The 17,306-nt window shown below is 47.8% G+C and overlaps 2 protein-coding genes across 5 annotated transcripts in view; one reads left to right on the forward strand and one right to left on the reverse strand.

Annotated features, from left to right (window-relative positions):
* The first annotated feature begins 573 nt into the window (after nt 1–573).
* Nucleotides 574–6,148, forward strand: PCBD1 (pterin-4 alpha-carbinolamine dehydratase 1). 2 transcript variants are annotated; one of them, XM_081157454.1, is made up of 4 exons: nt 574–663; nt 3,923–4,054; nt 4,545–4,625; nt 5,590–6,148. In XM_081157454.1, exons 1-4 carry the CDS (start codon nt 661–663, stop codon nt 5,686–5,688), a joined length of 315 nt encoding a protein of 104 aa, XP_081013580.1. In that variant the 5' UTR covers nt 574–660; the 3' UTR covers nt 5,689–6,148. The 2 variants fall into 2 exon arrangements, with proteins under 2 accessions (XP_081013580.1, XP_081013581.1); XM_081157455.1 differs by lacking the exon at nt 574–663 and adding an exon at nt 2,253–2,401.
* Nucleotides 6,149–7,223: 1,075 nt separating this feature from the next.
* The window catches only part of SGPL1 (sphingosine-1-phosphate lyase 1), a 49,930-nt gene continuing 39,847 nt past the window's right edge, over nt 7,224–17,306 (reverse strand). For all 3 annotated transcript variants that reach the window (XM_081157451.1, XM_081157453.1, XM_081157452.1), the window contains 6 exons: nt 15,676–15,774; nt 14,836–14,985; nt 13,610–13,848; nt 12,360–12,506; nt 11,289–11,409; nt 7,224–10,765 (listed from right to left, as the gene is read on the reverse strand). In XM_081157451.1, the coding sequence (XP_081013577.1) occupies nt 10,625–10,765; nt 11,289–11,409; nt 12,360–12,506; nt 13,610–13,848; nt 14,836–14,985; nt 15,676–15,774 (897 nt within the window). In that variant the 3' untranslated portion in view covers nt 7,224–10,624. The remainder of the gene's footprint in view (nt 10,766–11,288; nt 11,410–12,359; nt 12,507–13,609; nt 13,849–14,835; nt 14,986–15,675; nt 15,775–17,306) is intronic.

The raw sequence follows: 17,306 nt of genomic DNA on the forward strand, positions 1-17,306 counted from the left end.
AACTGTTGACACATGCAACTGCATGAGTTAGCCTCAAAAAGTCACTATGCTGAGTGAAAGAAACCAGACACAAAGAGCAATACTGTATGATTTCCATTTGCATAGAATTCTAGAAAATGCAGCCTAATCCATAGTGAGGGGAAGCAGATCAATGATTGTCTGAAGAGGGAAGAGGGAACTTTTAGGGGTGATGGATGTGTTCAGGATCTTGATCGTGATGATGATTGCACGGAAGCATACCTATGTCAAAATGCATCAATTTGTGCACTTTAAAAGTGGGCAATTTATTGTAGATCAGTACCTAAAAATCAAGGTGTTTTTCAAAAGAAAAAGATAATGTCCCTCCTGGGGTCACACAGCTGGTAAGTGGCCGAGTAGGATTCGGACGCATAAGTCCGCCTTTGGCGCCCCAAATAGGTAACCCCTGAGCCCCGCGTAAGAGGGGCTGGGAGGAGACGCCGGGAGAGCGGAGGCCGACCGCTCGGCCGCGCCCGCGGAGTTAATGATTACGGGCCGCGCCCCCCCCCCCCCCGCCGGCCGCGCTCCCCGCCCCGGGGCGGCCCCAGCGCGGCCCCGCCCCTCGGCGCCCGGTGCAACCTCGCGGCGCCCGCCCGCCCCGCCGCCACCTGCTGCTCGCCCGCGTCCACGCCGCGCCCCGACATGGTGAGGGGGGTCGCGCGCCGCCGCGATTGGGGCGGCCCCGGTAGGAGCGGGCGCGCGGTGGGGTCGGAGGAGAGGAAGGGGCCGCACCGGGCCTGCGCCCCAGCCGCCTGCGAGGGCAGGGCGGGGGAGTGCGGGGTGGAAGGGCGGGAGAGGGGTCCTCCGAGCCCCTGGCAGGTTCCCACGGGCCTGGTTTGGAGAGCTGGGGTCCCCGCCGCCCTCCCACCCCACCCCCGGTGGTGCTCCTGGGGAAGCTGAAGCCATGAGAGGGCGGTGGCAGGTCCAGGTCACAGCCAGGCCTGTCCCTGGCTCCTAGGCCAGTGCCCCCTTGGGTGGGGCTTAGTGACCTCCCTGGTAAAGGTGGGGCGGTGGGACTAGGGCCTGGGTGGGGAAGGACAGCATAGTGAGCCTGCCCTTACCATCCCCTTTGGTTCAAGGTTCTCTTCTGTACTGGAGGTGGGGATGGGGACACGCCTGTGTGTGTGAGTGTGAGGAGGGAGATTGAATTTGTGAGTTCTTCTGCCTGTTTACTGCCCTTCTGGCTTGCACTTCTGGGTACAGGGGCTGGCAAAGCCCTCTGTGTCCTGTGCTGTCCCTGGCATCCAAGCCAACCCCTGGTGCCTAGTTTGAGGCCTGCCCAGCAGCGCAAACTATTGCTTAGGATCATCTGTCCTCGATGCTGAGCTTCCCCCGCAGGAGGGTCTCAGGCCCTGTGCTCAGGTGTGCTTACACACACACAGACACACACACACCTCGCCCCTCCACCCCTCAGCTAGTGAGGTGAAGGTGAGCCGTGGGGGCAGCCAGGAGAGGAGCCTCTAGACCTGAGAAGCTTTACTAAACACCCCATTTCTGGCCCAAAAGCATTAGGAACAGTTCAGACTGCAGGGACACCTGGGAGGGCATTTTGAAGGCTATGGCTTGGAGGAAAGGGAGGTGGTGAGGCTGTGAGTTGCACTGAGGCCTCCAAGAGGCAGGGCGTGGGTAATCAGTAACCCCTGGGCACACTCCCCCAGAAGCAGAGGCAGAGGCCAGGCCAGGCCTGATTTGGGATTTACTAAGTAAACATGGCCCCTACCCCCTTTGATCCCAGAGGTACTTGTCAGGTCAGCCTCGAACTGTGAATCTTGGGGGATTCCAGAAGACTCTAAAGAGAAAGGGGGCCCTCCCAGGAGCTCACTAGTACCCACCCGCTCCTTTCAGAGCTGAAGAACTAAACAGTGAGCTGTGATATCTGGGGTGGCATCTGGTCATCCGGTTGCCTAGATACATGGAACAGGCTTATCAGCCACTGAGAAAGGCCAGCTCTGGAACAGAGATGCGGTTGGGCGTGTGATGCAGATCTCTACTACCGTCCATAGCCTCTGGAGCCTAGAGGGAGCCAGACCAGGTCAGATCGTCCAGAGAGAGTGCGTATTTTCAGGAGGGAGAAAAAGATTGACTTGTCAGAGCACTGTTCCAATTCCACCCAAACCTGCAAGGCCCATCATAAGCCTACTTGCCCCAGGAAGTTTCCTTTTAAAATTGAAGGTGTCATTCCTTTAATAACGAGAGATTTTACTAAAGGGTCCTATTGACTCTTTCTGATGTGAAGTGGAAGTGCTTGCCCCCTTTTACCCGTGAAGCAAAGCGGAGATGAGTGCCACAGGGCTACCTGGCTGAAGAAACGCAGAACTGGGGCCTGAACCAGTCCTGCTAACTCAACCCATGGCTTCCAGTCTGTGGGCTGCCTCATAAAATGGTACATTAACCTCCCTGGCATTGTCTCCCCAGACCCCCTTGATTCATTTTTAATTTAGCACTTTACAGTTTCTGTCCTTGGGAAGTTCTGTTTCAGGAGTCTAATTCTGGGACCCCTTAAGCTCCTGGACCTGGATCCTCCCAGAGGACAGAACTGACTTGCTGACTTGCTGCCTTCTGTTCTCTGAGGGTTCCATTCACAGCCTGAACTGTGCCAATTTGGGCTGCCCAGAGGGCACTTTGCACAATAGATAAATACACGGATGGGGCATTAGGTTTGCCAATCGCCTTTGGCCAAGTTACTTCAACTTTTTTTTTAATGTTTTTTATTTCAGAGAGAGGAAGGGAGAGGGAGAGAGAGAAACGTCAATGATCAGAGTCATTGATCGGCTGCCTCTTGCACGCCCCCAGCGGGGATGGAACCTGCAATCCGGGCATGTGCCCTGACCCGGAATCGAACCTTGATCTCCTGGATCATAGGTCGATGCTCAACCGCTGAGCCACACCAGCTGGGCTCGTCTTTTAACCAAGCTCTGTGGCTCAGGCTGACAGGAAAGGTCGGTGGAAGTCTGAGAATCCTCTCCCTGGCCGGGGAACCAGAGGCTGCATGGGAGCGTCATGGTGGACCCACTGGGAGGCAGTGTCAGTGCTTGTCCACTGCACTGTGGCTAAGAGCCACCTGAAATGTGTCTTTAGTGCTGGGCCCTTTGCCGGCCCCAGGGACGCATAGACACAGAACCCCTTTGGGAACGGGGCCTGTGCTCTCACTGCCTTGGGGGAAGTATGGTGGTCATTTCCCTTTTCTAGGCCTCAGTTTCCTCTTTAATATACCCGGCAGTGAGTAAGGGTAGGGGCATGGAGGCAGACTGCATAAGGTCCGTAACTGAAAAGGGAAGGTTGGACAGTAGGGGGAGCTGTTTTTCTGAAAAGTTGTGCTGTAATACACACATCTGGGTTCGGTTTTGCTTTTACTCCCTCATCAGTTAAGAGACTTACTTTTTTTGCAGGGGTCGGTTCTTAGTTCGATGTGATTTGCATTACACTCTGGATTTTCTGTCCTTTTGTTTGTTAATCCTCACGGGGGGGGGGGGGGGGGGGGGAACATCAGTATGAGAAAGACATAGCAATTGGTTGCCTCCCACACACATCCCAACCAGGGCTGGGGATTAAACCTGCAACCCAGGACGTGCCCTTGACGGACAATCAAACCAAACCTGCAACCCTTCAGGGCTCAGGCCGATGTTCTAACTGCTGAGCCACACCTGCCAGCACAGGATTTTCTGTCCTTTTGAGTGTAATGTGAAATTTAAGAACCTAATCACTGCATCCGCCAGGGCCCCACCTCCAGGGCAGGGCCCCACCCTCCACACCTCCCAGTCTATAGCTTTAGACTAGCTGCCCTTTGGCTGTCACCTGTGTCCAGAGCAGCCAGTGGAGGCTGGCTCAGTTCCCCCAAAGGTCTGGGCCCTCTTTGTCCTATACAAAGAAATGCCCCTGGGCCTCTGTTTTTTTCCTCTCCTAGGCTGGCAAAGCACACAGGCTAAGTGCTGAGGAGAGGGACCAGCTGCTGCCAAACCTGAGGGCTGTGGGGTGGAGCGAGCTAGAAGGCCGAGATGCCATCTGCAAGCAGTTCCATTTCAAAGACTTCAACAGGGTATGGCACCAGGGTGGGGCAGAGCTTTCTTGAGACTGGGGCTGATGGGGTCACACTTGTCCTCTTCCTTAAAGTCCTGTTAGCCAAGACTCTCAGACACTGCTCTAATGCAGCTTACTCGGAAAGTGTCATCCTTGTGAGCTGGAGAGTGCAGACATGAGTCTCGGGCTCCATGAACCAACCCTTAAAAGACAGGTCAAGTAAGAAACAGTACATCTGAAGACATTTTAGATAAACAAAGGATTGGCCAAGACTGAACGCCTCTCCGGTGTTTCCACCTTGTTAGTGATCTAAGTAACAAGACTTTTCCTAAGGCAGAGAGACCCCTCAAACTCTAGCCTCAGATGCTGGGGGAATGATGAAAGCTAGAGGGGGACTCCTTATAGGAAGCCTGTCCGCCCTCCTGCATCGAGGCCTTACACTGACCATGAAAAGGTGCCCCGCAGTCTGTCTCTCAAAACACTAACCTGGGTCTCTCGTCACTAAATAGGCTTTTGGCTTCATGACAAGAGTGGCCCTGCAGGCTGAGAAACTGGACCACCATCCTGAATGGTTTAACGTGTACAACAAGGTGAGTGATGTGTGCCCGTTGTGCTGGGCTGCGTTCAAGTTCTGAGAACTCCACCTTCCTTGGACTTCCCTATGGACAGTCCCCGAGAATGTCCACTCCTGCTCCATCCATCTCCTTCCTAGAATCAACATAAACACCCCTGGAAAATATCCTCACTACAAACTAAAGAAATGCAAATTAAAAACAGTGCGATAACTTGTGGTTAAAGTAGACATTAAGTAGACATCAAGAAGGCAAAACCCAAGGAAGGCAGGCTGTGGGAATCAGATGTATTCATTGTTCGTAGCTCTGCAGGCTTCAGTCTCTCTGGAGGTGTGGGAGTAGTAAAATTGAACTAGGAACAGCCATGCACAGCGAACAGATCGGGTTTTCTGCTGAATGAACTGAAACAATCATTAAATGCCCGCCATGTGCCAAGAGCTATCCTGGACTCTTTCTAAAATTATTAAGGCTAAAAGACATGATCTGTAAATAGACAGCGTTTAGTAGGAGTTTGAGTTCTTTAGTTTCTTCTGTTTTTAATCCTCACTGAAGGACATGCTTATTGATTTTAGAGAGGGGAAAGGAGAGAAACATCAACTGGTTGCCTTCCATACTACAGCAACAAAGCGAGTCACACAAATTTTTGTTTCAGTGCATATATGTTATGTTTATACTATATTGTAGTCTATTAAGTGTACAGTAGCATTATGTCTAAAAAAAAACAATGTACATACCTTAATTTAAAAGTACTTTATTGCTTAAAAAAAATGCTATCACCTGAGCTTTTAGCGAGTTGTGATCTCTTTGCGGGTGGAGGGTCATATTTTCAATTTGTAAAAAACAGCATCTGTGACGCACAGTGAAACAAGGTATGCCTGTACTCTGGTGCTCAGTGTGGCTGAGCCCAACAGCTAGCAGCTTTCTCCTGCTCTTCGGTGAAGTCCGTGGAATCAGCTGGTTCCAATCTCTGGCTTTGTTTCAGGTCCACATCACCCTGAGCACCCATGAGTGTGCAGGCCTGTCAGAACGGGACATAAATCTGGCCAGCTTCATCGAACAAGTAGCAGTGTCCATGACCTAGACCCTGCCTTTCCTCTGAATTCTTCAGGGAAAGGCTGACTGAACTGGAATCTGGAGAGAACAGGGGAGCCCCCAAATGTTGCTGCAGTCAAAACTGCCAAGTCTTCCCTGCTGCCTCCATTTAGGGGTGAGTCCTGGCTAGAAAGAGATGACAGCCTCACTGCCAACACCAGGAATTTGGACCGTTTTCCCCCACCATGCCCTTCAACACTGGGGCCCTATTAAATGTGCACTAATTTGAATAAGATCTTCCCATTCTTTACAGCTTCCCAGCAACAGTATTGACTTTCTTTCTAGGCGCCCTTTCTAATTCATTTCCCAAGAAGCTGTGATAGAAGCTGTGTCTAAGACAGACAGAATCTTATCTTAGAAACCAGAACCCTAATGCCAACCCTCTCCTATGTGATAGAAACCTCCTATGTGTGCTTTTATGCCTCAAATAAAACTCTTGTTTCACTTGGCCTTAGGCTCTAGAATCTTCTCTTCCACTGGTCAATCCAAATTGGAGTCAGAAGACATTTAAAGAACTTACTCAACCAGACCACCCTGCCTTCAAGGAGTTCATTGTCATAGAGGCCCTAGATCTAAGGGAATGAAACAGGAAAACAGTTAACTATTTGTAAGCAGGATGAATTAACACTAGATGCAAGGATAGGAAAGAGCTAAGAGAACAGGAAGTGGCTAACAAGGGTGAATCTGGAGTTTCCTTTTGGGTTGTGCCTGAAAGACCTGAATCAAGACCAGATTCTTGAGGCAGAGAAGGCTGATCGTGAACAGAGATAATGGTTCCTGCATTACACGCGTGCCAAGACCTGCGACAAAAGCTACAGCTTAGGAGATGACAAGCTATTTGCCATCTGAGAGTTAAGAAGCTGATTCGCAGATCGGTCCTCCAACCCAGTAAGTAACTCTCTAGGACAAAACATTCTGATGTGCCAGGACTGGGAGAAGGGGGTGCCAAGAGCAGTGTCATCTCCACCCCGTGTACATGCCCCATGGCTGTCATTCCACGTGTGCCATTATACAAAAGAGTTCTCACCTATGACACCTAACCTGAGGCTGCCTGGGTACTAAATGGACTTGTAAATGCCAGGGTCACTTGGAACAGGCATCTAGCAATGTCACAACCCAGTCACCCTAGGTGAGGTGGTTCTGCAACAAAGGCCAGAAGAGGCAGAGGTTGGTGGGTGAGAAATAAGCATCTCATTGGTAAGAGGGACTGGCAGGGTCCCCTTCCCAGCCTATGTGCTAGTGCGGATTATCATACCTTGTTAATAGCAAGTTCTCAGCAAAGCCTAATATCAGAACCAACAAGGTTCACACAGTGGTCCCCCATCTGCTCCACTCTGACTTCAGTGTTTCTAAGTGCACTTCAACCTGATGACTGTGGGTTAGGGGACAGAAGCCATATAACACTGTGTTGTGTCATCTTCCTGCCTCTGCTTATGCTCATGGATCAAGGGTCGAAAACACCAACTCAGAGAACACTACAGTTGTATGAGGCACTTTTATGTGGGACAAAGACACAAGCAACACTTTTTAGAAATAAATGTTTATTCTAAAATTATTCAAACAATTGAAATGATAGGGGATGGAGTTAAAGAGAAGTGATAATAAAGGGAGCACAAGAAAAACTAAAGCAATTTAGATTCCAAATCAAGAAAAGGCTCTCAAACACCTCACTTTGGCTCCCCCAGGCTGTAGGTGGTGGCTCTAAAATAGGCCTCTGCCAGTACTTCTGTTACTACTGGGTCTAGCTATAAGTGGATCATTGCTACCAAGAGCCCATAGAGAAGGCAAAGGGGCTAGCATCCAGACACCATTTCTTAAGATGGGCCACGTCTATCAAAGCACATCCTAGCCCCTCTTTCTCTAGTGTTTACCCCGAAGCAAGCAGGTGCTCAGGGAGCCAAGTCATCTGGCAGAAAACTATAGCAAAGGTCACATTCCTCAACTTAATTCTAGCAAAGTCTGAATGGACAGAGCCAGATGAAAAGCTTGGTTACCTGAATGAGAGCTTTTGGAACCTGAATAACCCTTTGGAAAGGCTTTTCACTTGTTAGTCATAATGGAATAAGACACTCAGCAGTTGCAAGTGCAAAGTTAATCAGAGATTCTATCAGTTCCCAATCCAAATGCAGGGCTTGAAGTCAGTGTCCTTTGGTTAGACAGAGCCACACTGCCCAGCTGGCCGGACACTACCCCAGATGGCTCAACTCATCATTAAGGTATAAGCAGAAGTCGATGATGAAGATGAAAGACAGCATAAGGCAGGACCCTGGTCCTGGGGAACTAAAGACCTGAGTTCCAGACCTCCTTAAAACAGGTATGTCAATCACTCCTGGTGGAGCCATGAAAGTGCTGGGAATTGAGTGCTGCTCACCCACTCATATCTATTTGCCCTCTTATCAGTGGTCACACACAACCATTTCACCACAAGGGGGCGATCGCTCACCAGCAGCTAGTTCAAGAGCTGTCAACAATACATCTGGAATGACACATGTGCGCCTAAATAAACAAATGAATGCAACCATCCACAACAATTAAGATTTGGGACATTTAATTACTTAATTGCTTTTTAAGAGATTATTGCTGTAATTAGGAAGAGAGCCTTGAGATGGGAAGGGGGAGGTTAAAGACAGGAAAGATTTAAAGAAGGCAAGTACCATTTTCCAAGTATAAAACTGGTAATATTAAAAGTGACATGGCAGTACAGTCACATGACTATTCACTCTAATGCGAAACAAGACAGTACAGTTTTTGCAGAGGTCAGTGTGACACCTGCTAACATGATATCACTAAGACATTCCACCCACCTTTGCCAGACTTGGTGTTACTATATGCAGATACATACACACAGAATGGAAAGCCCACAAATGTTACGTCAAACTAAAGCTAGTAAACATAAAGTGGCTATAGTAGGTCCCTTTGAAAAACAGCCCACGACTCCCATCCACCCCCCGAAGCAATGTTGTCACAGCACAGGGGACAGTCCTAGGGAGACACTGGAAGCAACACATGCTTCTCCATTTTAGCAGCTGACAAGCCACAGTGGTGCCTGCTGGGTAGTGCTGGGTCCCTGGACTTCGTCCAACATAATGAATGCAGTGGAGACACAAAAGATAATTCACGCAGAGCGCTGACCACACCTCCTAGCTCAGGAGGTGCCCACCAGTTCAGCAACCGGAGGGAACATAACTTCCAGGTCCAAAGGACCTCAGCCTCTCCCTATCTCTCTCTCTCTCTCACACACATACATACACACACACACACACACACACACACACCCCAGCCCTGCAATGACATGGCCAATCACAGTTTTGTGTAGGAAGTACAGTGCTAAAGAACATTTCAGACAAACGTGGTAAGGAGCTTGGGGAAATGGTCGTGTTGGCTCTCCTGGCCAGCATACCCAGTGAGGGAGGCAAGAGGATACCAGCCTGAAGAGGCCAAATCTTCAGGAGTCCCTGAGAAGGGTAATGGAACAGAGGAGTTTCTCCTGACTTATCCTAAGTACTCCCCTACCCAAATAAAACCTCAAAGACTGATCCCCCGCCCCCCGGGGCCTGGGTTAGGCATAGCCTACCACTGCTTCCCGCTGAGGAAAAAGGCACACATACAATATGTTGTCATTAGGGTAGGACAGTGGCTCAGCCTAGATCCAGGCCCCTTGCAGGGCAGAAAAAGGTAGAAAAATGGGCACAGGGTTTGGTCCTGTCCCTGCACCATCCTGAGCAACTGGTCGTAAGAAGAAATCCCAGGCCCTAGGCTACAACTGACCCCATCATATTTTCCTATTCCAAATGTTTATCTCTTCCTAGCCAGGGCTGAGAAGTATCTAGTACCTGAGGCGAAATTGCCATAGTACCTTTGGGAGCTGAATAAAGAGGAAAGAGGCTGGAAGAACACACTAGGGGAGAGAGAACTTTTCCTTCCTTTGGGCCCTCTTGCGCCCTCCCTGCATCACTTAGGGTAAATCAAGGCAACTGGCGAAGACGCTTTGAGCTGCTCCTCCTGGCAAACATGTCCTCACACATGATGGCTTAGAGCAGTGAAAGTGGGGGACACCACCAACTTTGGTGACATATATTTGAATTTGGGTGCTCATCCTACCCAGATACTCAGAAAAGTATAGAAAAGGGTCTGGTTTCTGGTCATCTCCAGCCCAGGAGAGGGCTCGAGTGTGCTCTGAAAACTGCCAATTCAGAGAGACAGCTCCAAGACCAGAAAGTCCTAGAGTCTCTGGGAATTGCATTCTCTTCCTAGTCTAAGAACAAACCAGTGGCAGCATTATTTCAAATAAGAATCTCTAGAGACGGTGGGAACTAGGTATCAAATGGGGACTACACATCAGAAGAGGACAATGTGCCACTCCACATGCCGTCCTGGCAGACTGACCGCTCCTATCCTGGTCAATCTGTGTCCTGGAAAAATACAAGTTTCAGGAAAAGTAACTCTAAGAGAGACAACCAACCCACTCGAAGAGCAGGGCTTAAAGGGCCTCCTGCTTAGAGCTACCTAACAGCCACCCGGGAAACTTCTGTTACATGAGTGCATCCCATTTGACTAAGCCAATTTACCTGAGATGACAAAAAACCTTTTTCTACCTCATAAACTGTACCCCAGCTTCTCCAAGGAATCAGGACAGGTCAGAGCTGCCACACAATGATTAAGTGAAGGTAAAAGCTGAGAGGTTAGGGAGGAAATGGTTAAAACAATTCCTAGTTAATATTTAGAACAAGGGCAAAATTATGTAATGGAATCCTTAGGGGTCTTCACATTAAACCCACAAAAGGATGACAAGAGGAGGAACATGAATCCTGAGGGTCGAGCTGTCCCGTCTGTCTTGTGCGCTATGGAGCGAGACCAGATGTGGAAACTGCGTGTGGCCTGTTCCACACCCCAGAGCCTTCTGAGGGCCAGAAGCCCCTCCGGGCTCAGCGGGGTTTTGGAGAACCATTCATCTGGCTGCCCTGAGGTACAGTGTCTGTGCTGAAAAGGCTGTCCAGGAAGATCGAGGACAGTTCTGCTACCTGGTTCCTGTCGACGGTGGTCTGGGCCATGCCATAGATCGCGCCCTACAAATCCAGTCAAAGAATTGTTATTAGTGACGATGAGGAACGGTTGTGATCTCCTCCCCGGTCCTTGCCCTCCATGTGCCCTCCTCTCCCTCACTCCATCCCCACCCCAGGCTCCAGTCTGTCAGAAAGACAGCTGGCACAATAAATTTCTCCCAGGTACTTGCTAGTTGTCTGCCTTTCTGCCCAAAGGAACTATCCTGTGGGATTTTCTGTAGGAAATTCCAGAGAAAATTGGTTTATTGCCTTTCCTGTGTCAAGTTTTTCTTTGTAAATGGACACTACCACTACCTGCCTCTGTATGCAGCACTTCCAAATTTACAAGGTGCTTTAAATACAGTATGTCTCAGTGGAGACTAACAAACCCTGGGATGTGAGGCAGAGGTCATCAGCTACAATGAATAAGGAAACAGGTTTGTGGATAAGGGGCAGGGGCAGCAACAGACTCGAGGTCATCTGGTTCTTTCAGCCCCTCCCTTGCAACACCTAAACTACCAGAGAAGAAAAAGTCCCGTGTCCCTACCATTCCTGTGGCCTTTGCTTTAGGATTCTTCATGATCTGAGTGACAGATTCTCGGACGTCCTTCAGGAACTGTATGGCTACTCGCTTGCGGGTGTGCACTAACGTGACGCAGAAATGAATACTATGGGAGAAGAAAGAGACGGAGAGAGATGAGCCTGGGAAAAAAGTTCTATAATAAAGCAGCCCCAAATACAGAAATAACATGCTCCTTCATGTTATTTGTGACAAGTCATCCATGCTGTTACCAGGCCTGGGAACCAGGGCTCTCAAATACATGGGTTGTCAAGCACGGGCTGGCAGGAGGGTTTCTTGGCCTGATCAAGGGCCACCCTATAGAATGAAGACAGTGGCTGTTCTGTCCCACCCTTCCCCTCAGAAACTGTCCACCGCTAGTCCTTCAGCCATGTGACCACCAACGGGATGCCTTATCTCTTACTTAGATGATAAACCCTCATGGGGACAGTGCCACACATAGGCTGGGGTCTTGAAGGATGTCATGGCAAACTAGCTTTAGCTCCCCCAGAGGGAGACTGGGGACCAGAGGGATTGTGAAGAGAAAAGGCAGAGTCCAAATGGGATTGGCAATGGTGCTAACCTGTGAAAGGTTCAGGAGTACATGGAGGACACTGAAGAGACCTATTCTATTGGGGTGGAGTATTGATTTAAAGCATCATGGAAGATGAGGTTAGAAAAGCACATTAAAGAAGACAATAGCAGGCCTGAATGATTAGAAGCCCTCTGAAAGGTTTTGAGCTAAATATTACTCAGGTTACAAGTCAGTTTATAAGAGCAATCTGATGACTGTGTATAAGACAGATCTGAGTGTATAGAAAGACAGCGGAGGTGGGGATCTTATGAACCTACCCCTGACTTGAAGAGGATGCCACCTAATTTTGCCAGAATTTAAAGATAATGGTCTTGTTTTGATATTAACTCCAGGTGGTAAGACAGAAATCCTAGATACTACAGTTGCCACTACAGCTGGGCTCTTTATACTTCTGGTCATCTTGCTACCCAAGTTCTTCAAAAGTCACAGAGCAAAGAAGGGGAACGAGGCTTCTTCAGATTTACCTGGATGGGAACTGCAGCTGGTTCAAGTTCCACCCCTTAGCAGTCATCAGGTTAAATAGTCGGTAGATGTCAAAATCATGGGAGCCCAGAGCAATGACTGACAACTGAGGATCCCCAAAAACAAAGATGCCTTTGATATTTTCCAGTCTTAAAACAAGAAAAGGAATAAAAAGAAAATTCAGCCACATCTGGTCCTCTGGTCTTCATCTCTTTAATCACCCAACATCTCCCTTATAATATAATCTTTTGGGCTTTAGTTCTCTCATCTTGTAAAGTAAGGCATCTAATCTAGACTGAGATCAGTGATTCCTAAACATTACAAATATTCAAAGGCCCAAATCCCTTCTAGATGCAATGAATCAGAATCACTGGCTCCTCACTAGTCTGCTCAACTTCCAAATTATGGTATCACCCCAGGGGAATACACTTTAAAAAAATCCTGGAAAAATAATCCCTCCCCCCCCCCCCCAACTTAAAAAAGTCATGTTATGTAATCTCTAAAGCAAGAACTAGTATGGCAGTTCTCAACAGACGGGTATATCAGAACCATATGTGGGCCTTTTTCAAATGAGACATGCCCACAGGCCACTTTCATTCACCCTCAAGATTCTGAGAAAGCCTCCCCAACCCCCGGTGACACATAGACAGGCAGACAATATGGGAACAGATATGCTCAAAAAAGCACACAGCTTAGTTCTACCTTAGCTTAACCCAAGATTTCATCACCACCCTTCCCTATTCCTTCTCCAATTCTTTTCTTATTCCAGTAATTCTCCAGGTGTAATTCCTAGACCAGCAGTATCAGTATCCACTGGGAACTTCCTAGAAATGCAAATCCTCAGACCCCCATTCCATATCTATTGAATCAGAATTCTAGGAGCAGAGCCCAGCAATCTGCATTTTAACAAGCTCTCCAGGTGATCAGGATGCATACTCAAATTTCAGAACCACTATCTTATCTTAACCATTGAACTGTCCCCCAGCACTTGGTAAGAGCTGCCAGTTGTTAAAGACATCCTTGCAAACAAGATGGCCTAGATGAAGCCCTGATCTGACACTCCCAGCCACAGCAGAGCAAGGGAACTTATCGTCCCAGGCCAGCACCACACTCCTAAGCTGCTGTCCTAAACCCTTGGTCTCTCAGGAAGACAGCAAATGGGCTGGGGCTATAGGTGCTTGGCCAGGCAGATGACTTGAGCCCACTAGCAGACAAAGCAAGAGACAAGGCAGAATCCCAATCTTCCACATACTCTGACTTGAGGAAGCGAGCAGTTTTGATGATCTGTTTGGTAGCTTCAACATAGCCGCTCTCACCGAAGTGCATCAAGGCGGCCCAGCAGGCTGCACTAATGCCACCAGGCCGCGAGCCTGCGATGGTTGGGGAAGCATAGATGCCACCCTGCCAATCTGGATCAACGAAGAACTGATAGCTCCTGTACTTCTTGTCACTGTATAACACCACTGAAGAGCCTTTGGGGGCGTAGCCATACTGAGGGGGAGAAGCAGACATGTGAATGTACAGTTCTGCATGGCATGCTGGAACGCTGATCACGCCAATTTCTCCCTCACACTCTCTATGATGTGTCTCACTCACATTAAAAATTCAAACTTACAATGTTAAAGGGTAGAGAGAACTAAAGGAATGGAGTTGAAATTCTCTATGTTAGAGATGAGGAATCTGAGGCCCAGGAAGAACAGTGTCTGGTCTTGCTAATCAGTTTACTTCCCCTCTCGCGCCCAGGACGTGGTTTTCCTTATTTAAAACAATATTCTAGGGCAGTATGTCAGGATGAAAACAAAGATAAATTTCCATTGGAAGCCAGGAGTCCAAGTCACTCGGGCAGCTACAATCACAACCCGACTCCCTTCTCGCCCATCCTTTTCTGCTTAGTATGCACTTCCTTTCCAAGATCATGGTGTTCAGAATCTAGAAGCTACTTAATCCAGCTTTACAATGAGCTGATCTACTGTCTCAGTCCATGAGGGGTGGCAGGCATGGACGTTTCAAACATTACAAGCCGAACATTCCTGAACATGTTAAGTTCTTCCCTTTTTCCAAAGGACTCCCCTCAGCACACTCCTGTCACTCAGGTGCAGGAGCCCCAGGAGGATGGGAGCTGCAGCATTCACATACCTCCTCTCAGGAATTCCAAAATCAACCTCACCTCCACCCTCCACCCAAATAATCTCAAGGCTTCAGGGAACTCTTTTGTAAGAGCCACTACACTAACATGTCCCAGTTATAGGAATTCTCTCAGCCATAAGACACAAAGATAATAGGTTCTTTTCCATATTGCTTGTCACCTCTATCACTACACCTTGTCACCTGAATCAGCTGCCCTGGTGAAAGCAAAGAGCCAGGTTTAATTTTACATTTTGGGGGAAAGCTAATGCTTTCATCAATTTATTTTGTTGATAATAGTCAAAATAATCAACTGTCTACTCTGATTAACATCTGGTCCCTTCCCTAGCTCACCTTATGGGTATCCGCTGAAATGCTGGTCACACCTTTCACTCGGAAATCAAATGGCTGCTCCAGTGGGTATCCTGCTTTCTCCATAAAGACGATGAGGAAGCCCCCCAGACAAGCGTCTACATGAAGAGGTATTTTGTATTTGACAGCCAGCTGGTTCCAAAAAACAAAGACCATAAGAGAATTTCATCTATAGCCCTATAACAAAAATTTTGCAAGACATGGGTGGAAAAGTGGGCAGTAACCACAAGGCCATTGTGTACTGTATCTCCCATGTTTTAAAAAAACTGGCTATTTCTGACATTCCTAATAAAAAAGCTCATCTTTCAAATGTATTTAGCCTACAGAATAATTCATCTGAAATGTGGTGTTTATTTTACATTTAAATTTGCAGGGCCTCAAACTCACTGCAAAATCATTCAGAAAATGAGTAGCACTGGGATCCAGGCCGCCTCTGGAGCGGTAAAGGTCCTGCTTAGTAACTGCCACGTGAGGAAGGAGGGAGGCGGTGCTATGGAGCATCCTGCTGAATACCACCCTTTGGTAGGCATGCTCCTAAATGCAGATCATTTCCTGATCTGAACTGAAATGTTAGTTCTACTTCCAAATATCCCATTTAAACAAAGGCTTCTTCCTTCTATTATCCCTCCCCCACAGCAGAAGCCAGTAACTTGCAGAGGCTCCAAATAGAGCTGCAGGGCTTACTGCAGAGCTGATGAGAGATACTCAGCACTACTGCGCTAAAATCTAAACTCCAAATCACTTCCACTTGCCAAGAACTGTACCGTGAGATTCTATTTTAAAATCTGTTTCACTGCCTCATAGTCCATTTTTCTCACATACCTTGGCCACTTCAGGGACAGGATCTATCACACCGTGAGGAAACTGAGGGGTAGAACAGACAAGCATGGCAGTGTTCCTGGAGATGGCTCTTCTCATTGCCTAGGGTTACACATGGAAAAGAAAATGAGCATCCATGTCTGTTACTCTCCTGTTCCACTTTCAAGATTAATCTAGGCTATGAACTTAAGAGTTTCAGTCTGCTACTGCCCCATCCTTCACCTCTCCAACCCGGGAGAAGCCCACCTCCCACCATAGTTGCAGAACTCAAACGAGGTCGGATGGGTCCATTTGGGGAAAAGAATCTGAGAGCACAATACAAAAACAGCAAAATCACTGTGAGGGTGAAAAGAATACTGGGCTAAGAGGCAAAAGAGCCATCTACTAGCAGGGAAACCTGGTGTAAACTACTTCAGTCTACCCAGTCTGCGTCCTCATCTGTGAACTGCAATAATATTAACAGCTTCTACGACCTCCCTGGGCTGTCATAAGGCCACAATGCAATTCCGATAGCACTCTGAACATGGGAAGTTCTATACAAATGCAAAGCATACAATTAATTACAAAAGGAGTATTATTCAGCCTTAAAAGGAAAGAAGTCCTGCCATTTGTGACCACATGGATGACCCTGGAGGACACTAGGCTAACTTAAATAAGCCAGGGACAGAAAGACAAATATTATATGATCTTACATATATGTGGAATCTAAAAAATTTGAACTTGGTCTGGCCGGCATGTCTCAGCAGTTGAGCATCGACCTAAGACCCAGGAGATTGTGGTTCAATTCCTGGTTAGGGCACACGCCCGGGTTACAGGCTCGATCCCCACGGGGGAGCATGCAGGAGGCAGTTGATCAATGACTCTCTCTCATCATTGACGTTTCTGTCTCTCTCTCCCTCTCCCCTCCTCTCTCTGAAATTTGTATACTTGAAATTTGCTTAGAGATCTAGAGGGTAGTCTTAAGTAGTCTAACCATGAAAAAAAATGAAAATGTTAACTATGTGAGGTGATGAAAATGCTAAAAGCTTGATTGTGTTGATTACTTCACAGTGTATACTTATACCAAAACATTAAGTTGTATACCTTAAATATATACAATTTTTAATTTGTCAATTGTCCATTAATGCCTTAATAAAGATAAAGGGGGGATAATGTTAGTGCTAACAAGTTACAATAGTTTACTTATGAAAGAAAATCATTACTTTCAAATGGCAGTGGTGCTAACTCAGGCCAAATGAAACCACAGTGATGACCTGCCGGGTGGCTCAGCTGCTTGGAGCGTCATCCTGTGCACCAAAAGGCTGCAGGTTCTATTCCCAGTCAGGGCGCATGCCCAGGCTGAGGGTTCTATCTCCGGTCAGAGTGAGTTCAGGAGGCAACCAATCTGTGTTTCTCACATTGATGTTTCTCCCTTTCTAAAATCAAAAACATATCCTTGGGTGAGGATTAAAAATATATATTTTAAAAACACAAGAGTGAGAGTCCTGGGGCAAGTTAGACCATGATTATTTTACAGAGAGCAGAAAGTGACGGTGCTGAAAAAAAACCCAGGTCTTTAAAGTTAGGGACTAGATTCATCTTCCCATTAGAACAGATGAATCTGTGAAAACACTGAAGCTGCAACCACTAAGCAC

The sequence above is a fragment of the Miniopterus schreibersii genome (assembly GCF_964146895.1).
Source record: "Miniopterus schreibersii genome assembly, chromosome: 14".
NCBI lineage: Eukaryota > Metazoa > Chordata > Mammalia > Chiroptera > Miniopteridae > Miniopterus > Miniopterus schreibersii.